This window comes from Ictidomys tridecemlineatus, chromosome 3 (genome assembly GCF_052094955.1).
Source record: "Ictidomys tridecemlineatus isolate mIctTri1 chromosome 3, mIctTri1.hap1, whole genome shotgun sequence".
Classification (NCBI taxonomy): Eukaryota; Metazoa; Chordata; class Mammalia; order Rodentia; family Sciuridae; genus Ictidomys; species Ictidomys tridecemlineatus.
Window position 1 is genome coordinate 39,883,335 of NC_135479.1, and position 23,839 is coordinate 39,907,173.

Genomic DNA, 23,839 nt, shown 5'->3' on the forward strand with positions numbered 1-23,839 from the left:
TCAGCAATACAGCTCAGTGTTAGAGCACTTGCCTAGCATGCCAGAGGCGCTGGGTTTGGTCCTCAGCACCACAATCAATAATCAATCAACCCATAAAAATAACATCAATAAAAATAACATCAAAATAAAAACTGATTGGCAGCGCACGCCTGTAATCCTAGCAGCTGAGGAGGCTGAGGCAGGATGATCCTGAGTTCCAGGCCAGTCTCAGCAATTTAGGGAGGCCCTCAGCAACTTAGGGAGACCCGGTCCCAAAATAAAAATGGCTGGGGCTGTGGCTCAGTGGTTAAGCGCCCCTGGGTTCCATCCCCATTACAAAAAAAAAAAAAAAAAAGGAGAGAGAGAGAAGAAGAAGAAGAAAGTAAAAGCTTTTCGGAGAGGGGGAACTCAGGAAGCCTGCTGGGTCCTTCTCGGAAAAACGCCTTCTTTTTCGGGCCAGCTTCCTGGCTGCGGGGCCAGGGAAACCAGCGGAACGCAGGTGTGCGAGGGCGGGGAGCTGGTCGAGCCTGGCCACCGAGGACTGTACGGCCGCGGGGGATCGGTTTGGCGGCGACACTGAACTGCTCGGAGGCCGCCGCAATGCTCCCGTCTTTGCAGGAATCGCTGGATGGGGATGAAAAGGAGCTAGAGAGCAGCGAGGAGGGCGGCTCTGCAGAGGAGCGGAAACTCGAGCCGCCGCCCAGCAGCCACTACTGTCTCTACAGCTACCGCGGAAGCAGGTGCCGGCGCCTGGCCTGGCCTGCCCGGCCGCCCCTGCGGTCCCCCTAATCCCCGGGCCCGCTGCCCGGCTTTACACCCTTTCCCGGCCCTGGCGGCCTGGCGGTTCCCAAACGCCATCTTCTCCTCTCCCAGCCACGGCCTCAGCTCTCACTCCGTTCTTCCTGGCTACTAGCCTGGACTTCTCTGCCAGGCCTTCCCTAGCTCCTGCTCTCCTACTGACCCTATGTCATCTCAGCCCGGCTTCTCGCCCCGGCCGTTTATTTAGGACAGTTCCTGCATGCTCAGTAATTTCAATCCCCATCCCCTGTCCTCTGGTCACTATCTCCCCAATTTCCCCCGTTTTTTGTCACACCCCCACCCCGTTTTCTTTGTCCTTGCTGCATCTTTTCTGTCCTCCTGGCTGATGTTCCAGGGGCTCTCTTGGCCCTGCTAATTCTGGTGGTGGTTGTTTTAAAGAGGCGCTTCTTTAATCTATTAGGCCTCTCCTCCACCCCTAAGGTAGCCTGGCAAGAGAAAGGCGCTTGTCAGCCCTGTTATGGGTTTTCCCTGTCTTGCAGCAAAGCAATAGAGGACCCATGCACTTTAACCTTGCAGTTTTTTACGTGACTCCTTGCACTATCCTGCTTGCAAGGACTCCATCTGATTTGGAGCCCATAATTGATAGCAAAATTGTTGCTTTTTTGGCTTGCAGATTGGCACAGCTACGTGGGGACAGTGATGATGGAAGCCCAAGTGGCACAAATTTGGAAACTCCCTCTGGTGATGATTTCAGGTAAAACCAACTTACCCACACCCCCTAATGTGTTTTATCTTCTGTGCATCTCTGGCCTGTAGATGTCAGTAGGTACACTATTTCCACTGAACTTCCTAAGAGTCAAACCATCAATTCTTCCTATTCCTTAGGAACCTCTCTCTCATTGGGGCATTCACTAGAGGCTGGGGCAAATCCAAATACTGATAGTACCTCTGTGATTAACCAAAAATAATTATTCTGTTCTTTGGTTAGAACTCCAGTAAAATTTTCAATATCAGATTGATATCAAGATTTGAATTTAAGGAGCTGTAGTTGCAGCTCAGTGGTAGAGCACTTGCCTAGTATGTGTGAGGCACTGGGTTCCATCCTAGGCATCACATAAAAATAAATAAATAAAATAAAGGTATTAAAAATACTATAACATATTAGGAAATATGTTATATTTTATATAAAATATATAAAAGAAAAATTTTAAAAGATTTGAATTTAAACCCTCTCCTCCTCCCCCCTTTGAATATTCTTTTTTTTTAAAATATTTTTTTACTTGTCAGTGTACCTTTATTTTATTTATTTATTTGTGGTGCTGTGAATTGAACCCAGTGCCTCATACACACCTCACAAGTACTCTACCACTGAGCCACAACCCCATCCCTGGATATTCTTTAGTAGCTCCTCTACCATACACTAGAATGGAAATTCCAGGACATTAGGGATTATCTCATTTTTGTCTCCCTGTCTTGTCCCTTTAGTAGTACCTGGCACAGGGTAGATGTTTAATACATTGTTATTAAGTGCATGAATGAATGCACCTTTTTAAATAAAGCACATGTAAAATTAAAGATTTATTAATAAATTTTATATCTGTAAATGTATGAGAAACTATGGTGTAATAGTCATAATCATATTTAACCATTTTCCTTTTTTTAAAATATATTTATTTATTTTACAGTAGAATATTTTTTGTTGTTGTTTTTTGTCATTTTTGATACTGGGGATTGAACTTAGGGGTACTCAAAACTTAAAAAAAAACTGCTTAAAACTTAAAACTGCTGAGCCACCTCCCCAGCTCAATTTTGTATTTTATTTAGACACAGGGCATCACTGAGTTGCTTAATGCCTCACTTTTGCTGAGGCTGGCTTTGAACTCGTGATTTACCTGTCTCAGCCTCACAAGCTGCTGGGATTACAGGTGTGTACCACTGCACCCAGTAGTAGAATATATTTTGACATGTTGTACGTGAATGAATTCACATTGACAATGCAAAATTAGATGCAGTACAAAAATAAAGTCCAGGGGCTGGCATGTACTTGGTGGTAGAGCACTTGCCTAGCACTCATGAGGCCCTGGGTTTGCTCCCCTACACCACAAACAAAACAAAGCAAAACAATCTTCATCTTTTAGGGCTGGGGTTGTGGCTCAGTGGTAGAGTGCTTGCCTCACATTGAGGCACTGAGTTCGATCCTCAGTACCACATAAATGTAAAACAAAGATATTGTGTCCACTTAAAACTAAAAAATAAATGTTTAAAAAAATCTTCATCTTTTAGAAATACATAGTGAGAAATTAATGCATGAAATAATTTCTGGGACATTGCTGCAAAATTTTCTGGGATGGGGGGAATAATATGTGTGTAAAGATGAAATAAGATGACCATGAGCTGATAACTGTTGAAACTGGATCATGGGAACATGAGAACTTACTGTTCTCTCTACTTTTTTTTTTAAGTTTTTTTTAAAAAATATTTATTTATTTTTTAGAAGTATTTGGACACAATACCTTTATTTTGTTTATTTATTTTTATGTGGTGCTGAGGTTCGAACCCAGGGCCTCACACATGCCAGACCATCGCTCATTGAAGGAGAATGTGCACAGTACTCAATTTTTAAAATACTTTTTTAGTTGTAGATGGACACAATACCTTGATTTCATTTATTTATTTTTATGTGGTGCTGAGGATTGAACCCAGTGCCTTACAAGTGCTAGGCAAGCGCTCTACCATTGAGCTACAAACCCAGCCTAGTACTCAATTTTTATATATCAATTATACCTCAGTAATGTTGAAAGGAAGAAAAAGAAGAATGTGTGCAGGGATGTGATTATAATGACTGACCAGCAAACATAAGCTAATTAAGGAGAAAGAAAGTGAGGAGAGGAGAAACTTGAGGGACTGTCAAAAGAGAATCAGTGGTATGAGATAGAGCGCTTGCCTTACATATGTGAGGCGCTGAGTTCGATCCTCAGCACCACATAAAAATAAAGATTAAAAAAATGAAAATGCGTAAATCCTTCAAAAAATAAAAAGAGAATCAGTGGGCTCAAGATTCCAGTGGAAGCCAGGTCCAGTTGTGCATGCCTGTAATCCCAGCGGCTCAGGAGGCTGAGGCAGGAAGATCACAAATTGAAAGCCAGCCTCAGCAACAGCGAGGCCCTAAGCAACTCAATGAGACCCTGTCTCTAAATAAAATACAAAATAGGGCTGGGGATGTAGCTCAGTGTTTGAGTGCCCCTGAGATCTATCTGGTGACCCCTCCCCTCAAAAAACAGATTCCAGTGGAGTGTCAGGAGTGGTGGCACACACCTGTAATTCCAGTTACTCAGGAGGCTGAGACAGGAGGATCACAAGTTCCAGGCCAGCCTCAACAACTTAGTGAGACCCTTTCTCAAAGTAAAAAAAATTAAAAAGGGCTAGAGATGTATAGTCCAGTGGCAAGTGCCCCTAGTTAAGTCCCTAGTACCAAAGGAAAAAAAAAAAAAGATTCCAGCAGAGAGCCAGTACTGCAGAATTGAATGAGCTGGAGAGAGTAATATTTTAAACTGTTTGATAATAAGTCACACTTGGTGACATACATTCCTAGAGGTCTCATTGTTGTTGTTCAGCTTTCAATCACTGACAAAATAGCTGAAATAATCAACTGAAGGAGGAAAGATTCATTTTGGCTCATGATCTCAGAGGTTTCAGCCCATTGCCTTTGAGTCTCTGGCACTACATCATGGCAGGAGCACATGGTAGAGAGGCCTGTTCACCTAGTGGCTGGTAGGAAGCAAGAGGCGAGAGGGGAGGAGGCCAGGATCCTAATAACCCCATCATGGGCATGCCCCCAGGGAATAACCCCAATAACCTAATTTTTCTCCAACAAAGCCCCACCTCTTAAAGGTTCTACTATCTTCCATTAGCACCAAACTGTTAGCATATGGGCCTTTGGGGCACATTCTAAATCCAGACTATAGCAGTAGCCAGTGGATTAGGTAGGTAGCCTTCTTAGGTCCTTAAGGGAGATCCTGGCTTTGGTATCATACTTTCTGACTCACAAGTGTGAATGCCCTACTCCCCTGGTAAGGAATGTGTGTCTTTCATTTGTTAAGCCTCTCCTTGGTGGATACTAATTTACCATCTGAAGTGGAGCCAGAGCTGCGGAGTTTCATTGCTAAGCGTCTTTCGAAAGGAGCCATCTTTGAAGGGCTGGGTAATGTTGCATCTGTAGAGCTGAGGTAAGTATAAAATGTGCTGTGTCCTGAGTTTTTGTTTCCGAGCTAAATATGAGAAGTAATGAGAAACTCTAAAATTTCTCCTACTAGAACTGCCCGGTGTATTGTTGTTTTCCGAGAGCCCACGTGCTGGGATTCACACGTAAACATTTATGGAATGGAGTTAATTGAACGTGGAGACACTGGCACCTACATGTACTTTTTGTAGTTTTGTACTTAGAAGAGTTAATTACTAAAACCAAAATTGTGTATTTTACAGTTATAAAGTGTTTTCCCAAACTTTGGAACAATTCTTACAAAGAGGAGATGTAGCACTACTTTTTTTTTTTTTTTTTAAGAGAGAGAGAGAGAGAGAAAGAGAGAGAGAATTTTTATTTATTTATTTATTTTTAAAGAAAGAGAATTTTAATATTTATTTTTTAATTTTCGGCGACACAACATCTTTCTTTGTATGTGGCGCTGAGGATTAAACCCAGGCCGCACGCATGCCAGGTGAGCACGCTACCGCTTGAGCCACATCCCCAGCCCAATATAGCACTACTTTTGTTTGCATTTTCAAATGAGAAAATAAACTCAGAGAAGTTAAATGGGATGCCTGAGGTTACAGGACTGGTTACCTTGATGGAGTTCACGTTTAAACATAGACATTCTCAGTCCAGTTCTAGTTGTCTTTCCATTACACTTCTTGATTACGGTTCGCTTTAGATCATGAAGTTGACACACAAGAGTTTGAAGCCATGGCCCAAGCATGAGGCTATGGGATAAAGCTGGAACCTGTGCCTGGAGCTTAGTGATTTGTGAAGGTTTGAGGAAGAAGAGGAATGTGCTTATTTTCTTTTTTTTTTTAAATTCTTTTTTAGACATACATGACTGTAAAGTGTATTTTGACATATTATACATACTTGGAGTATCACTTCCCATTCTTGTGGTTGTACATGATGTGGAATTACACTGGTATTCATATATGAACACAGGAAAGTTATGTCCAATTCATTTTACAGTCTTTCCTATTCCTGTCCCCCTCCCTTTCCTTCATTCCCCTTGGTCTAATCCAAAGTACTTCTATTCTTCCCTTGTCCCCTTGCCCCCATTGTGTGTTAGAATCCACATATCAGAGAGTACATTCAGCCTTTCGTTTTTTGAGATTGGCTTATTTCTCTTAGCACAATAGTCTCCAGTTCCATCCATTTACCAGCAAATGCCATAATTTCAAGGAATATGTTTATATTCATGTAAATATGTGTATACCTTGAACAAGAGTGAAATTTGCACACAGCCCAGGAGAATTCAAAGAAAAGTTTGTCTGTGTTAGGGACTGCTTTCACCAAAGCCCATCTGGGGTGTACAATCATGTTCCCTCTGCTGTTAAGAGTAAACTGACAAGTCTGGGAAGCCCTGAAGAAGTGGGCAGTCTAAAGGTGTTGATAGATGAAGCTGCAGAGCAGGGCTGGGGTTGTTGCTCAGCAGTAGAGCGCTTGCCTAGCACATGCGAGGCACTGGGTTTGATCCTCAGCACCACATAAAAATAAATAAAGATATTGTGTCCAATTACAACTAAAAAAAACTATTAAAAATAAATAAATAAAGATGCAGCCCAGTCCACAGAATAAGATGCCTGAGTTATCAAAATATTACATTTTACTCTTTTCTTTTTCAGAATTCCAGGTTATCGAGTTGGTTGTTATTATTGTCTTTTCCAACAAGGAAAACTGCTTCCTGAAACAGCAACAGTGGGCTCTGAATATAACCCTACAGAGTATGTGGTCTGTTTTTTAGGAGGTTCTGAAAAAGGCCTTGAGCTATATCCTTTCTTTGGTCTAAGGGAATCAGGAAGGAGAATGTGGGAGGCAAGTGAAGGAGTTATCTACTACCCCCCCCCAAGCTTCTCTGCCTTTATGTATGTGCTTGAATTTCATACTTCCTGTGGCCATTTGCCTTGGCTTGTTCTAATTTACAGTTTACGTTATTTGAGCAATCTCACATTTCCTGTGTGAGATAAGACATTGTCTTGATTATTCATTCTTTATTACTTCCTTAAGAACATACTTTCAGGCTTGAACTGGACAAGTACATTCAAGGGCTAAAAAATAACATGAACTGTGAGGTAAGATGATAGATTTAAAAATTTTGTAAGACTGAAATGATTAACCAACCATGGCTTTTGTACTTGTCAAGTCATATAGGAAGATAGAAAGACACCTGAATTCTAAAAACTTGACCTTGTAGGCTAGTAGACTGGTGATTTTTAAGGAAAGGAGGGAACATAGTCCTATAATTGTTGAAAGTTTCATAAGACTGCTTGCGATGAATTACTCCTATGAAGATTTCTACCTGTTAAATTCAACAGCATGTCTGGAGAGGAAGAGGATACCCCTTTACTGATTTCTAAGCACATAAGATTTATATTCTAGTCAGAACTAATTGTCCGTGCAGCCTCTGGCACCAGAGACATGCTGCACAATAGTATAGCTGTCCTTGGACTTAACATCAAAGATTTTTAGAAATACTGCATTTTTATTCATCAATCCTTTATGAATTAGATATCTCCAAATTGACTAATTTATCCAAACCTTTTTAGAAGCTATGTTTCAACTTGCAGCAGTTGTTGAAGTTAGGACTCAAAAATTTATCACCCATTATCCATAGCAATAGTTCCTTTTACTTGTCATGTACTTCTATGATACTGCAAGAGGAAAGGAAGGATCCGTTTAGGGGTGAGCCAGGGATTCAAGTCTGGGGATGTTGCTTTCCCAGACTGAAGCTTCTTCCTATGTGACACTAGTCTTCAGAAAGCAGCACAGCCGAAAGCCAGATGTGTTCATGGTGGCATGTCTGACACAACAAGTGGGCTTTGAGTGTTTTGATGGGTTGTTGTTTCTTAACTTTGTCCTTTTTTTTTTTTTGATACTAAGGATTGAACCCAGGGCTGCTTAACCACTGAGCCACATCCCAAGCCCTTTTTTTATATTTTATTAGAGACAGTGTCTCACTTAGTTGCTAAGGCTGCTTTGAGCTCACCATTCTCCCATCTCAGCCTCCAAGCTACAGGCGTGCACCACCACACCTGGCTTCTTTTTCTTAACTTTTTGAGTACAACCAAATTATCTATTTACATTCCTTTAGTCAGTAGTCAATAAGTCTTGCTATGCATGTTCCAGACACTATGCCAGGTGCTGGGGCAATGAGGATTATTAAGAAAAAACTTCCAGTGTAGTAGGAAGGGATAGCCATGTGAATGCCCAACTCTTCCCAGTGAGTAATAGCATAGAACTCTACTAATTCAAATTCCCAGGAAAGCTATATCACAATTCCTTTTTTTAAACTGGTGGTATTAGCTTTAAAAAAAAAAAGGAGGTGTCTGTTCCAGTTTTCACTGTCGAAAGAGTACAGTGAAGAAAATGTTTTGAGTCCACTAACAGGAAGGCTTATGCGGTATTAAAGCAAATAATTTCTCTCTTGATCTAGGAAGGGGGCCTGGAAAACCATACCAAGGCTTATCTGAACAGCTGGTTTGAGGATGTTGTTTGCCCAATCCAAAGGGTTGTTCTTCTTTTTCAGGAGAAACTTACTTTTCTGCTACATGCGGTATGTATTGCCCAAACAAGAGCATTTCCTTAATCAAGAATCACTTTGGCAGAGTTTTTAATTTTTTGAGATATGGGGAGTGAATCCAGGGTCTTATGCTTGCCAGGCAAGTGCTGCACCACTGAGCTACAACCCCAACGCTGCTTTTTTTGTTTTTGTTTTTAAGATAGGGTCTCTAAATTGTCCAGGCCAGCCTTGAAGTTGCAATTCTCTTGCCTCAGACTCCCAAGTATCTAATATTACAAGTGTGCACCATCCTGGTTAGAGTTTGGGTTATCTGGAGACAAATCACTTTCTGTGAATATTTCTTTTTCCCCTGAATATTCATTTAAACTATGCTTGCTGTCAGGGTAGAGCACACTTAATTTATTCAGATCTAGAAGATTATATTACAAAGGTAAAATTGAATTGCAAATGCCTACTGAGTCTTCCTAATAGGATAAAACATTTTTAAATAATTACTTTTTGAACTGATCTAAGAGAGGTAATTTCCAAAACATTTTGAAAAGGAAAACAAAATTCTAAAGTGATTTTAACTATACAAAAATATTAGCAAGGAGCTGCTAAACCAGCTGCTAAACCATCTCTCTCTGGAGAGCTTGTGGGCTATGCCCATCAGTCATTGTCTAGTAAGGTGGTTACTGGGAATGGTAACATTTGGTCATGAGTGGCTGCTCAATAAGGGAAACTGGAAGACATATCAATCAGGCTTTATTTTTCTCTCATAGGCTTTGAGTTATACTCCTGTTGAGGTTAAAGAATCAGATGAAAAAACAAAGAGAGACATTAACAGGTAAAGAACATAGTTTTTGCAAAGAGAGAATCTTTTCCACAGCAAACCTGACTTATACATTTTTTTTTTAAGAGAGAGTGAGAGGAGAGAGAGAGAGAGAGAGAGAGAGAGAGAGAGAATTTTTAATGTTTATTTTTTAGTTCTCGGCGGACACAACATCTTTGTTGGTATGTGGTGCTGAGGATCGAACCCGGGCCGCACGCACTACCGCTTGAGCCACATCCCCAGCCCCCTGACTTATACATTTTTAAACCCTCCCCCTTCCAGTGCAGAATGATTTAGTTTTCTCCCTCCCATAGTCCAATACTGTTTGTGAAAAAAGTCTGTGTGTTTGGCAGGTTTCTGAGTGTGGCCAGTCTTCAGGGACTAATTCATGAAGGCACCATGACATCTTTGTGCATGGCCATGACAGAAGAGCAGCATAAGTCTGTAGTCATCGATTGCAGTGGCTCCCAGCCTCAGTTCTCCAATGCAGGTGAGCCATAAACTCTGGACCTCTTGTGAGGTCCTCTTTTTGCATTGAGAATAAAGGATACAAACATCCTTCTTGCCTTGTACAATTTTTCATGGCTATCCCAAGCTTGCTGAAAACAATAGTAATTCTAGAAACATGGAAATTAAGTCATGCCTAGAAATTCCATTCTTAGATATACAGAGAAACTCATATATGTGCACAAGAAGATGAATACAAAAATATTCATGAAAACATTATTTAAAATTATAAAAAATTGGAAATCAACATGTACAGCAAGAATTTGATACACTGGTATTGTATGCTATGGGACATTATAGAGCAGTTGAAAATGAATGCACCAGAGATGACATATGTTAGTATAGCTCTCAAACATATTATTCAGTGAAAAACCATTAAAAAAATACATAAAGGACTGGGCATGTTGGCACATTCCTGTAATCCCAGCAACTCATGAGGCTGAGGCAGGAGGATCATAAATTCAAGACCGGCCTTAGCAAATTAGAGTGGGCTTAAGCAACTTAGAGAGACCGTGTTTCAAAAAATAAAAAGGGCTGGGGATGTGACTCAGTAGTCAAATGCCCATGGGTTCAGGTTCAATCCCTGGTACCCCCCCCCAAAAAATAAAGGTTTTAACATGCAAAACAATAACTTGGAGATACAAAGGGATATAGCAAAAGTTTTAGAGAAATATATGGGAATCATAATCCTTTCTGATGGGAAAGAAGGGGATATGATTGAGACACACTTGAAGGTGGGGGTGCTTTAGCCCTCTTCATATTTCTTAGCCATATGGGGAGCACACTATTTTTTAGATCACTATAAAAGTCATTACAAATAAATATGATAATAAATTTAATATTTGAAAAGTTCAGTATAAATGTTGTTATAAAGAAATAACTGGGGCTGGGGATGTGGCTCAAGCGGTAGCGCGCTCGCCTAGCATGCGTGCGGCCCGGGTTCGATCCTCAGCAGCACCACATACCAACAAAGATGTTGTGTCCGCCGAGAACTAAGAAAAAAATAAATAAATGTTAAAAAAAAAAAAAAAAAAAAAAGAAATAACTGTCTTGGGGCTATGGTTGTGGCTCAGTGGTAGAGCTCACCTAACATGTGCAAGGCCCTGGGTTCGATCCTCAGCACCACATAAAAATAAAATAAAGATATTGTGTCCAGCTACAACTAAAAGAAATTTTAAAAAGGGGAAAAAAAAGAAATAACTGTCTTGTAGGATAGCATTTTTTTTTTTTTTTTGAGAGAGTGAGAGAGGAGAGAGAGAATTTTCAACATTTATTTTTTTTTTTTAGTTCTCGGCGGACATAACATCTTTGTTGGTATGTGGTGCTGAGGATCGAACCCGGGCCGCACGCATGCCAGGCGAGCGCGCTACCGCTGGAGCCACATCCCCAGCCCCAGGATAGCATTTTTATTTATTTAATTTCTCTAAATATTTTGTAGGAAGCAACCGGTTTTGCGAGGATTGGATGCAGGCTTTCTTAAATGGTGCTGAAGGGGGTAACCCTTTTCTTTTCCGACAAGTACTGGAGAACTTTAAATTAAAGGTAATTAATTGACTGTGTGCCAAGGGCCACATACAGTTTTTTGTCTCCATTTTAATTAGTACCCGTGATAGAATAATAAATCTGTTTTGCAGTTGTGATGTCTATTAAACAAGATGTTCTTAAAACGAATCATCAGAAGGCTTTTAATTTTTCAGTAGCTTCTGCATACATATAATTTCATCACTTCCAATAAATTGGGTTGAAAGCTTGCTTTTATTTAAGGAAGCTTACTGATGTATTTTAGTTGCAAAGCACACACACAAAAAAAAGTGGTTCAAAATTCTGATGGGAGTGTTGTCACCTTATTTAGGAGATTTTTAAGTATTTTTACTTACATATGAGATTTTGCTCTGCCAAGGGTAAAGCATATTAACAATAAAGGTGATAGAAATGTTTAAGATGAAAAGCAAACAATTTAGAACATATATTGAGTTCTCAGCTGGATAGGAGATATTTTTCAAGCTTCATTATTATCCCAATACACACATACTTAACTAGGTAATCTTTTTCTAGGCCATACAAGACACAAACAATTTGAAGAGATTTATCCGACAGGCAGAAATGAATCATTATGCTTTGTTTAAATGTTACATGTTCCTAAAGAACTGTGGTAGTGGAGATATCCTTTTGAAGATTGTTAAAGTGGAACACGAAGAAATGCCTGAAGCCAAAAATGTGGTAGCTGTCCTTGAAGAATTCATGAAAGAAGCTCTTGCCCAAGGTTTTTGATCATGTTTGAGACAACTACTTTGTGAAGTTGTATATTCAAGCCTTGGCATTTGAAATTGCAGTTGTTAATAATTGTTCATAGGATTACTGTTTAGGATTATTTGAATTATACCAGATTGTTTTTTCTTTTTGTACTTAAAAATTTTAACTTAATTAAACATAAAAATCTGAGGAATATTTTAATTGAGTCCTACATCGATATGTGTGTTAGAATTGTGGAATTTTGGTCTATTGTTGCTCCCATAAATTCTAAACTTCAAAATGTGTTGCCTAAGTGGACATGGTGATGATGCATACCTGTAATCCCAGTGGCTGGGGAGTCTAAGGTAGAAGGATCACTAAGTTCAAAGCCAGCCTCAGTCACTTAGTGAGGGCCCTAAGCAACATAGCAAGACTGTCTCTAAATTAAATATAAAAAGGGATGGGGATATGGCACAATGGTTAAGCATCTCTGGGTTCAATCCCTGTTACCAAAAATAAATAAATAATTAAAAGAATGTGTTGCCTCAGAAACTTCAGAGATGATTTTGTGGCTTCTCTCAAAAGTTTGCTAGTGTAGTTACAATTTTTCTTCTCAGAAAAAAACTCATAGCACTTTTTTTCTCAATAGATTGTAGCTTCTTTTTTAAACACGTAATTTCAGTCACAGAAAGATTAGTACCACTACACCATTTCATAGATTTGTGCATCCTGCATGCTGCAGGTACCTGATACACTTTTTTTTTGGTCTGATTAATAGTTGGCTTGGATGATGAAGCCAGCTTTTAAGTCAATATGCAAATAAATCATAAGTGTATAAGAAATTACATAAGCTTCAAAAATAGATGCACTAGCTGCAAGATAAAACGTTAGCTCTGATGGAAAACTGCTGCAGAACTGGTGCCTGCCCGTCACCACTTTTCTTCATTAATTTGTCCACAGCTAGTTGCCAGTATTTTTTTTTCTTTTAGATGAAAATGCCAGAGTTTTTAAATAGAGTGTGAAGAAATAAAGTACATAAGTTTTACAAACAAACTGTAAGATAAGGAATGCAAACAGAGATTCTTCCTATCCGAGTTACTCATTGATTTTAGTTTTTGTATATTTATTACAAACCTCAGATTGTTTTACTGTGAATCAATTCACAGTGCCCTCGGCTAGCCATTTATAATTCCCATGGAAGCCAACGGTAGTTACACACATATTTGTTCTGCATAGCTCTTTAATAAATTCATTTGATAATGATTTTTGTTTAGAAGATGAGAAGTCTTATGTTCTCACTGCCTTCAGGACGTTCAGAGGAACACAAGCCTGTAAAACTGAGCAACTCATAAATGGCTGTAAATTCATGTTAAGTGCTGAGTTTTAACTTTCAAAATGACCGACAATGGCCTTCTGCTTTCTCCTCTACAGAAGTAAGTCTAGGAACATGACTCACCAAGCCCTTACTTTTTGTTTAATGAGAAATACAATTCAGGATCTTCATAAATGCTTTCATATGGTTTTAAAGTTTAATAACAGATTATAGGCAGTATGGAAAAAAAATCTGAGCAACATTTTTAAAAAAATATTTTTTAGGTGTAGATGGACACAACACAATGCCTTTATTTTTATGTGGTGCTGAGGATCAAACCCCGGTCCCGCCTGTGCTAGGCGAGTGCTCTACCATGAGCCACAATCCCAGCCCCTAAGTAGCATTTTTTATAAAAGTATTTAGGATGACTATGGAAGATCTGCAATTTTATGACACTGTCTTAGAATCTCTAGAATCTTTTTTTTGTTTTGTTTTGTTTTCTTTTTCTAATGCACTTGGTTGTCCATTTGGAAGTTAGGTTTTTAAATAAACAACATGTTGAGTCTGGAAAATATAGTTTTAATTTTCAAATTCATATGCCATTCAAGAGTCCATGTTGTAAATGGCTGTTAAAAGCAAATGCTTGGCACAGTGGTGCATGTTTTAATCTCAGTGACTTGGGGAGACTGAGGCAGGAGGATCACAAGTTCAAGGCCAGCCTGGGCAACTTAGCAAAACCATAGGGTCTCAAAGGGCTGAGGATTATAGCCCAGTAGAAAAGTATCCCTGGATTCAATCCCTAGTACTACAACAGTAAAATAATGATAAAGCAAATGTATTACATGTTTCAACTTACAGATATAGGCAAGGTATAACCATATCATCTGTTTGTATATATACACTCACTATATATTACAGTTGTAGACAGTAGTCATATTTTTAAAAGTCTGACATTCTGTGTCACTATTATAGACAGAATGATGTTATGAAATTGGATACTGTGTTGATCATGAAAAGAAACTCATGACAAGAAATGAGTATTTGTATCCAAATTTAAATAAGCTAATGTATTATTAATGTTTAAAGTTGTACAGAGTGCCAGGTGTGGTGGCACAAACCTGTAATCCCGGCTACTGAGGCTGAAGGAGGGGGATTGCAATTTTGAGACCAGCCTGGGAAATTAGTGAGACCCTGTTTCAAAATTAAAAAAATAAAAAGGGCTGGGATGTAGCTCAGTAGTAAAGTGCTCCTGAGTTCAATCCACAGTATCCCCCCCCCAAAAAAAGTAATAAAGTTGTAAAAAGTATTTGTTCAGACAGGAATAAATTTATGTATTATTTATGTGGTATACACACAGATAAAATGTATGTTTATCATGTACCCAAAATGGTCTGTTTATCTGTAATTATATTTGTAATAAAACTTAGCTTCTAATCAAGACAGCCATTTTTACTTCATGAGCTCAATTCTCAGGCCTTACCCTTGCATTAATTCCCAGAAAGTTTGTGGGGAACTTGTTATGCTAAGAATGTGTTGGAGAAAATCAAATCACCTGCTGAGATACACCTTTCTACATCCTGCCCCAGGAAGTGTAAGAGCAATTTTTATCACAATATTTTATTCACTGTCCAGTAAAGTTATATCTGTAGAATACAATAGCCCAAGTCATGTCCTCTCACTCTTATTATTTTTAAAATATATTTTTAGTTGTAGTTGGGACACGATACCTTTATTTTATTTATTTTTATTTGTTGCCGAGGATCGAACCCAGGACTTTGAATGTGCTAGGCAAGCGTTCTACCGCTTAGCCACAACCGCAGCCCTCACTCTTTTTTTTTTTTTTTTAAAGATTTAATTAAGTTAATGATCTTTTTTTTTTTTTTTTTAAGAGAAAGTGAGAGAGGGGGACAGAGAGAGAGAGAATTTTAACATTTATTTATTTTTTTCTTAGTTCTCGGCGGACACAACATCTTTGTTGGTATGTGGTGCTGCTGAGGATCGAACCCGGGCCGCACGCATGCTAGGCGAGCACGCTACCACTTGAGCCACATCCCAGCCCCCGCAGCCCTCACTCTATTAAGTGTGACAGTGCCTGTCTTTTACCAGAGGACCGCTTATAGCAGATGCTAGGCAAGACTGCAGACTTTTCAGAAATGAGATTCAGTCTCTGGGACGAAGTTGTCCATGTGCTTTCTCATGGCTTCAATGCATTCTTCTACTTGGTGGTCTCAGAGGGCAGCTGCATTCTGTAACTGGTGAAGTTCCTAACTGCCTCAGAGACTTTGAATCATGTGGACAGATTGCTGAAGTGGCATAAATGCCAAGATTCTGGAAATCAGGGTTGATGGAGAGCAGTAATGGATCGACAGCTGCAGGGTTTCTTGTGAGCTACTTCTGGGAGGGCTGACAAAGTGGAGGGCCTATTGAGTGAACTCCAAGCAAATGATCCAAGGTTCCTTATTGTTACTGAATGGCCATGGCCCTAATGCAATGAGGTTTGCCCTTTAAATAAATACCCTGACATGGTTAGTGTCTTTAAAGTCCCATAAAATATCTGAGGGCTGAGAGCATGGAACCAGACATCTTGGGTTACCTTCCCCTTGTGTACAACCACGGGGATATTTTTATCCTCTTCACATAAAGTGGCTGTGATCTACTCCAGTGGCTAGATCATAGTGGGTGTTCAGTAAAATTGTTTTTGTTTTCTTCCTTTCAGTTCTGGGAATTGAACCCAGGGGCACTCAAAACTGAGTTACATCTCCCTTATTTTTAATTTTTGAGACAGGTCTTTCTTAGTTACTTAGGGTCTTGCTAAGTTGCTGAGGCTGGCCTCAAATTTGCAGTCCTCCTGCTTCAGCCTCCCAAGTCACTGGAATTTCAGGCATGTGTTATCACACCTGGCAAAAATATTTTTTTATTGTTTTTTTTTTTTTTGTAGTGCTGGGGATTGAACCCTGGACCTTGCACATGCCGGGCAAGCATTTTACCACTGAGTCATATCTCTAGCACTGTTTTCATTTCTTAATTATCTCATTATTAGTATACCTTATTAAGTTATTGGAAAAATGAGAATCTGATAGAAGGAAGGAACCAGAATAGTAAAAAGTGAAATGAAAGAAGGCCTAACACCTCTTCTTCAAGGAGCTTGCCTTGAAATGCCTGGCATTGACCCAGTGGAACACCTGTGCTCTGATAGGGTCTGATTTTCCTTCTGGGGAAGTCAGTTATCCACACTCCAGATAGAAGTGATTCTTTTGACTGTTAAGCCTGAACCCCACTCTTTGTTCTGGGGTAGCTTCTGCAGCATTTAGAAATATTTTAAAATGATACACGGGAAACTGACCTGAAAGAATACTTGGGGGAGACAACCCTCTTGATGAATTTAACAGGACAGTTTAATCCTCAAACCGGAAGAATGACAACAGGACACACACTGGCCCTGATTTAGAGAAGTTAGTGGAAATTCCACTTTCCCAGGCCTCATCCACTCAAAGCCAGCTTGACAGTTTCTCTTCCCCACCTGACTCCACCCCTGTCACGCTCCTTCCCTTTCTGTCTGTGAACTCAGCTTACCCTCCTAACCCAGGGAACATCCCACCCCTCAAGGCTAGGATGCTGATGGCCCCCAGAAGGACCTGAAGACTAGTCTTCAGGATGAAGAAGGAATCCCGAGGACATTTCAAAGATTTCATGATGATGATTACAGTATGAATCTGTCCTAGGGGTACATGAGTGGAAGGGAAGGCGGGGGCACCCACCAGGACACTGGCTTAGAGGTTCCTGACCTGAAGCCAGGAGTGACTTTCCTCATCCACTGCCACCCACCTCAAAATCATCCACAAAATCGCCTCTGTATGTGCATTTGACGGGAAGAGCAATCAGGGCTTTCACCAGCCACCGAAACGAGCTCAGCAATTCAGTCAAGTTGAAGAAAGAAGCACCGAGCTAGAAACACTGGCACCAACCCCCTATGCCCCCTCCGTATTTACAAACTGTCAATCCGCTACCACTGTCCCTCATCGTCTCCCACCCACCCTGACCCAGGCCCAGACACAAAACAGGTTCCCATACCAGCCCTCAGGACACATCCTGAATAACCAATGACTTAAAAAAAAAAATCTTTAATGGAATCTGTGCTCAAATAATATGTTACAACAAAAATATACAGAATGTACACAATACAAAAATATTTAGAAACCAACATTGCAGTTTGTGTTTTTTTTTTTCCTCCCACTTACTCAAGTCCTGGGGCGGTGGGGGTGGGGGGGCAGTTCACTGTTGGGCACTGTTTTTAAGGCAGAGGAGAATCGGCCAGTGCTTTGCAGCCAGCTTGGGAGCAACAACCATGATGCGGGAGAGGGATTCCCCGCATCGCATCTGCACTCTGTGGAGGAAGGTCCTGGTGTGGTGAGCAGTGGTCCCCCTAATGCTCTGGGCAATAATGGTTCTCATGGAAATTGAGAGTCCCATTAGCTGCCAAAAGAGCCTCATTAGGGAGTTTTTCCTAATTAAAAAAAAAAACGAATGATGAATGGTGTCATTAAAGTGAAATCTCTCCTTTGAAGGCCTGTTTTCCCTTCCCCAGTTTGAGATTCCTCTCCAGTTTAAGGAGCCAGGCGCCTGTGGCCGCTGTCTGGAGATTCCCCAGCTCTCAATTTCCGTGCTCCAGGACACACAGGCGGACCTACCTCCAGCAGCCTGAAGATGTACCCGTCCTCTACTGTCCAGCGTCCTGGCTGGTAGCCATACTGGAGAGGAAGGTGGGACAAAGGGAAGAGGCCTGAGGCCAGTTGGGCAAGCGCTGCTGAGGGCTGGAGAGGGCACAGGAGCACAGGTACCTCCTGAGGAGAAGGCCAGAGCCCCAGAAATAAACCTGTCTGGGTCTTGTGAAGTGACTCCACTGTCCCTGCTCTGTGGCCCTACTTGGGAGTGGGGGTTGGGAGAAGACGGTGGCAGGGAATAGCTGGTGCTGGTGGCCTGGGCTCTGGATGAGACTCCCTTCCAGAGCTCCAGGCCCTGAGAGTGGACTTAACAGGGTGAGAGGAGGGAGGAAGGAGACTGCCCTTTCCAGAAACGAGCTCTTATCTCAAGCCCTGAAGGAACTGAGAGCTTCTGAGGGCTCACTAGAGTCTAGTTCCCTGCATCTAAGACAAGATGGAGCTCTGCTGGCTCCACCCTCATCCCAGCAGCCCCAAGTGCCTCCCAGCAGGGCCCAGCTGCCTCTTCCCTCCAGAAAGGGACAGAAGCATTCAAGCTTAGCTGCTGCTGTAGCCCATGGCAGAGGCATGGGTCCCGGCCCCTCTTGATCCTTACTCAAGTCTTGGCCCAGGCTCCACGGCCTCAGCACCCTCTCCTAAGCAGCAGACCCTTCCACCCACATCGTCCCAGGGCAGCGAATGGCAGGCAGGACACAGAATAGATGTTCCAGGCTGATGTGACTCAGGCCACGTGGCCTCAGGCTGACTGGCAGTCCTTGGCAGCATTGGCACTAGTGTGACCTTGAGGCCACACGTGGGGGACCAGGACAATGTAGTTAGTGCTGAGCAAAGATGGGGATGGGCCTGGCATAGACTATGAGTGGGTGTGTTTTGGGGTAGAAAGACCTTCCCGTTTCCATACGGTCACTAGCTGAGGAAGCGACAGTGGCCAGGGACCCCCAGGCACGTGCCTGGCTGACCCTGGACCTCACTGCACACAGGCTCTGCTGGGCACAAGGCTGATGGAAGGCAGCCCCACGCTCCTGCCCTTAACCCTGCAGCCCCTCTGCCTCCAGGCCTGGGGTTCTTTGTCCTTCCGGGAGATTTAGACTTCCAAAAGCAGTATAAAGGGAAGGACAGATTTTGTGAAAGGTCACCCACCTGACACCCTGGGCTCAGGGCTACAGTGGCTCCTCCAGCACAGTCCTGAATGCTGCCCTCCCTTCCTGGAGGGGAGAGGCAGCTGGCGCCCTGCTGGGAGGCGGGGCTTCTGCCCTCACCTGTCCTGACATCTGGGGCTGCCAGATGGTGGGGGGTGGGGTGAAGTCATTCCCCCAGCCTCATTTCCTATTTGTGAAGCAGGGGTGAGGGGTCTCCATAGTCCTTGGTTCCCTCCTAGCTCTCAGCAGCTGCACCCCCAGGCTGTTCTCGCCCTGGACACTCATCCAAGCCCCGAACAAGGCTCCTCTGGAGCCATGTTCCACCTAAACTAGAACGTCCTTCACTGCAGCCACCTGTCCCCCTAACTCAAATGGACACATAGCCTCAATAGTCCTGCCCGAGCCTTTCTTGCACCCCAAAAGATTCTCTTCTCAGGGAGACAGAACAAGACAGGACATTTTCGGATCTGAAAGCCATGCCAGAGGTAGAAAGGAGCAGTACTTGGATGCATTTCTTCTTAGCAATCCAAGGGCTGAGAGGGCCCAAGATTGCCCTAGAGCACAGATAATTTTCCTGCAGGTCAATGATGCCCAGGGAATGTCTGGAAGGGACAGAAGATGGGAAACAAGGGAGGCAGGCTTTTCTAAAAACAAGGATACTCAGTAACCACACCACAGCACACCAGGGCTCCCTGTACCTCCTCTGAGACTCCCCACACGCCCACCGCCTCACGTGACTTCCTCTCCAGGCACCAGCTTAACTCACATCATCTTTCCCTACACACACGGTCACTCACTCACACCAAAAAGACAGGCACAAAGTAGGGTCAGGGCAGTAGAAGGGAAAGAATAGACCCTAAAGTCAAGGCAGGTGCAGCTGCTGGGCTGCTGGTGTGTGAAGTCAGCATCCAGGATGAAAGGGAGGGAGAGGCTGAAAGTTGGTCCTGGGGCTTCCCCAGGAAGAACTTGGGCTGAGGTTTATTCCTCCAGCTTGGGGCTCTCTCACTATCCCCCAGGGCTAGAGTGGGATCTGGAGCTTAATAGATCTCCCTGCCTTGTCCAGTACAGGCCCTAGAGGTCATGCCCCAGTAACCACTGGCCGGCCCAGGAGGGTACCCCCCGCCCCCCAGGATCTCCCAGGTTAAAGCCAGCACATCCACCACTGGGCCCTCTTTCCACCCCAGAACTCCAGACCTGGACTCCAGAGGGAACACTGTGCTGGGTGTGGTGGCACATGCCTGTAATCTCAGCAAATTGGGAGGCTGGGGCAGGAGGATTGTAAATCCAAGGCCAGCCTCAACAACTTTTGAGGCCCTAAGTAACTTAGCGAGACCCTGCCTCAAAATAAAAAAAATAAAAAGGGCTGGGGAAGTGGCTCAGTGGTAAAGTGCCCCTGGGTTCAATCCCCAGTACCAAAAAAAAAAAAAAAGTAAACAGAGGAAACACTACCTGACCACAGAGACCCTCAGACCTTCCCTATGTCTCTCAGGGTCTCTCAGGGTGGAGGATGAGGGACAAAGCCACTGCCCCACCTGTGGCCAGGAAAGGACAGCCCATGGAACCGGCAGCTTCTCTCACCCTACCCCAGGCCTTTACCCGGGCCTGATGTCACCAGAACAGGCTAGAAAAATGACAGCAGCCATATCCAACTCCTCCTCCAGTGCCTTTCAAAAAAGAGGCCCCACCGTGTGCCCCCCATATGGAAACACAAACATCGCAGTAGCAGCGGAGTCCTTGCCTTTCCTCTCTGGCTTCACTGAGCTGGTGATGAGAAAAAGATCCAGGCACTCCCTCTGGATGCTGCTTCTCCCTCCCCTCCCCACCTCCTCTGTCCTCAGCCCCTTACGGGGGCGGTGGCAGCTTCAAGTCCAGCAGAGAATAGGCAAAGATGTTCCAGAAGACGGCGAACAGCACGAAGACGGTGTACATGGCCACAAAAATCCACCACAGCGACTGGTCCTGCAGCCTCTGCTCATAGTTCCTCAGCACCACCACGCCCAGGGTGATGCCCACGGCCACACCACCCAGGTGTGCCACGAAGCTCGGGTGAGGGCAGGGCGGGTAGGCCGACGGGTGGAACCGGAGCCACACGGCCCGCCCGAACTCCAGACTCACTGCAGGAGGAGGAAGCACAGAGAAGTCACAGGAGGGCCCCCGGGCAGGGGCTGCAGGGACAGAGGCCTCGCACCCCAGCCCACCACCCTGTGGTTAATGCATTCACTGCCATGAGGCCGAGTACCATCTATGCACTGGGGACACGAGAATCAAGGAGACAGACAAAACCGTTCTCCCAGAGCTCACGGGGCCTGGCGATAAGCCAGCCAATAATTACACACATAAGACAATTTCATTAAGAGATTCATCTATGGGGAAAAAGTAGGTGACGTAAAGTCAATGCAGGGCATTAGGACGGGACTCTGCAGGGAGTCTGTTAGGTCCCTCCGGAGGCAATCTTTGATCTGTGATCTGAGTATTCAGAGGGGTCTTGCCCCTAGAGCCCGAGGAGAGTGTTCCCGGGAGAGAGCAGGGGCTGACTGCAAACCCAAAGGCCCTGGCAAAGCTGAGGTCGCACCAAGTCCTGGGGCCGGGATCCTCGTTTGTCCATCTGTAGGAAGTCTCAGCCTCGGTGCGCCAGGCTGCACTGGTGGAGCCTGTTAGCAACTTCAATATGTGCCCAGCACATGCTGTGTTTTCATGCATTATCTCAAAACCCTCAGAAAACTCTCAGAACCATGGCTTTTGTGGTTAGAAGGAAGGGATGGAGAGGGACAAGGACAAAGAGGGAATGGAAGTAAGCAATCCTCACTCCACCCTCACCCCAGAGAATTTCTGGACTTTCTCCCTAAAACAATTCTAAGATGCCACCACCTGCTCTCCGATCCTTCCTTCTTTTGTGAATTTTTTGGGTGGGCCAAATAGGGATGTCTTGAAGGGACAAGTAGGAGGCAACCTCATTTCCCAACCCCAAAGGAGCACAGAGATTCCTCATCCCCACTTAACAGAGGAGGAAACCAAGGCAAACCTACAGACCGAAAGAAAGCCCTTTGAGGGGAAGGTTTGCAGCTGTTCCATTACCATTTAGTGAACCAGTGGGCCTCTCTCGACTCCAACCATTCTGGGGTGCCAGAACTGCCAGGGACCTGCATTCCCCTGGGGACTGCCCCACCTTCTGCACTGGCCCTGCAACTCCCAAGGTGGCCAATAGGTGGTGGGAAAAGAGCAGCTGGGGACTGAGGCTCAGCTCCCCCGACTCCACGCAGCCCTCAGGGAAGCCTTTCTGCCTCTGCTGAGCGGGTCCTGGGTTCAATACAAGAGGATCAAAACCCATGGTTCCCAACTCCAAGACAGCATTTTAGTTTTTATGATGCTTAGGGTTGGGTGTTTGTAAACGGCAAGACTCACGCTTCTCTTTCCTTCTTTGAAAGCAAGCGAAGGGCAGAGTCTGGGCAGACACAGCGGCAGAGTTCACCCATGCTCCCGCCCCTGGTCCCCTGCTCAGAGTCAAGGGTTTTAAGGCTGAAAAGTTCTCTCTGGGATTAGAAATCCTCTAGTCTCATCCAGGAAACAGATCCAGAGGGCCCCTCTGTGAGTCAGGGACAGAGGTGATTTCCTGAGAGCCATGGGGCCAGAGGCAAGGAATGTGGAGGTACATTAGAGGGGAGCCCTCACAGGCCTGGCCCTGCAGCTGTGCTGGTTCCTGCTCCGTCTCCCACCCACACAGCAGGCAGCTGCCCCAGGCTGAGAAAGCCAGGCGCTCACCGCTCAGCTTGGCTAAAGCATGGGCATTTGAAACAGCACAGGTTGGCTCTGAATTCTGGATTTATCACCTCTTTGCTGGGCAACCCTGAGCCAGAAGCTTAACTCTCTGAGCTTTAAGTTCCTACTTGTGACTTGACGTAATGATATGCTCTCTTGTAGGCATCTTCTGAGGATGAAAGGAGAGAGTGTGTCTCCCTTCTCTCTTCCCGGACTTCCATTGCTTCTGTTCAGGCTCAGGACAAGCCCCTTACCTCTGGTCTCATCCCCCTCAGGCTACCCACCCTCCACATGGCATCCTGACTGGTTTTCTAAACCTCAAATCTATTTCTCCCTCTTATGGAGTCCTCCAGTGACCTCCCAGTACACTGGGGAAGAAGCACATTTTTTTTTCCTCTTGCCTTTAAAAACATTCCAATCTGACTTCCAGGATCTCACTAGCTTTATCTCCTGTCACAGCCACACACAGTCCCAAGCCTCCTTAGTGAGTTTTGACAGTCAGTGTGCCGGCCAATGACCTTCACATCCACCTGTGCTTCGGTTCATGGTGCACCTTTGCCCAACATGCCTCTGGCACCTCATCTCCCTGCTGTCTACCTGCTTGTCTTTAATACTCACATGACCTCTGTAGGTAGAACCGACCTCTCCTGACCACAGCCCCCCAGCGCATCTTGCTTATAGGGGCCCCCGGAGTAGTTATAGTTTATGAAACTGATAAAAATGCAAGTTTTAATGTGCATGTGTGTATGCACATATATGCACATGTAATCTGAGGAAGGGGTCTCTGACTTCCAATGGTGGATCTCAAACAACTCCATGATGCAAAAGGTCAAGAAGTTATTTCTCTTGAT

The 23,839-nt window shown here is 43.8% G+C and overlaps 2 protein-coding genes across 9 annotated transcripts in view; one reads left to right on the forward strand and one right to left on the reverse strand.

The window, feature by feature from the left end:
• Window positions 1-409: 409 nt before the first annotated feature.
• On the forward strand, window positions 410-17,576 carry C3H17orf75 (chromosome 3 C17orf75 homolog). 3 transcript variants are annotated; one of them, XM_078042484.1, is made up of 11 exons: window positions 410-719; window positions 1,412-1,492; window positions 4,839-4,964; window positions 6,619-6,762; window positions 7,008-7,065; window positions 8,427-8,546; window positions 9,275-9,339; window positions 9,678-9,814; window positions 11,119-11,145; window positions 11,270-11,373; window positions 15,327-17,576. In XM_078042484.1, exons 1-11 carry the CDS (start codon window positions 580-582, stop codon window positions 15,417-15,419), a joined length of 1,095 nt encoding a protein of 364 aa, XP_077898610.1. In that variant the 5' UTR covers window positions 410-579; the 3' UTR covers window positions 15,420-17,576. The 3 variants fall into 3 exon arrangements, with proteins under 3 accessions (XP_077898610.1, XP_077898608.1, XP_077898609.1); XM_078042482.1 differs by lacking the exon at window positions 15,327-17,576 and adding an exon at window positions 11,887-12,277 and having other exon boundaries at window positions 419-719; XM_078042483.1 differs by lacking the exons at window positions 11,119-11,145; window positions 15,327-17,576 and adding an exon at window positions 11,887-14,813 and having other exon boundaries at window positions 429-719.
• Rhbdl3 (rhomboid like 3) overlaps window positions 17,481-23,839 on the reverse strand; it is a 50,404-nt gene continuing 44,045 nt past the window's right edge. For all 6 annotated transcript variants that reach the window (XM_078042490.1, XM_078042487.1, XM_078042489.1 and 3 more), the window contains one exon: window positions 17,481-21,346. In XM_078042490.1, the coding sequence (XP_077898616.1) occupies window positions 21,075-21,346 (272 nt within the window). In that variant the 3' untranslated portion in view covers window positions 17,481-21,074. The remainder of the gene's footprint in view (window positions 21,347-23,839) is intronic.

Bases quoted from the DNA above. Each gene is read 5' to 3' on its own strand.
- C3H17orf75 (XM_078042482.1), top strand. From the start codon at position 580: ATGCTCCCGTCTTTGCAGGAATCGCTGGATGGGGATGAAAAGGAGCTA. The intron at 8,547-9,274 runs GTATGTATTGCC...TTTCTCTCATAG, and splicing joins TTACTTTTCTGCTACATGCG to GCTTTGAGTTATACTCCTGT. The intron at 9,815-11,118 runs GTGAGCCATAAA...TTTTTTTTTTAG, and splicing joins GCCTCAGTTCTCCAATGCAG to TTCTCGGCGGACATAACATC.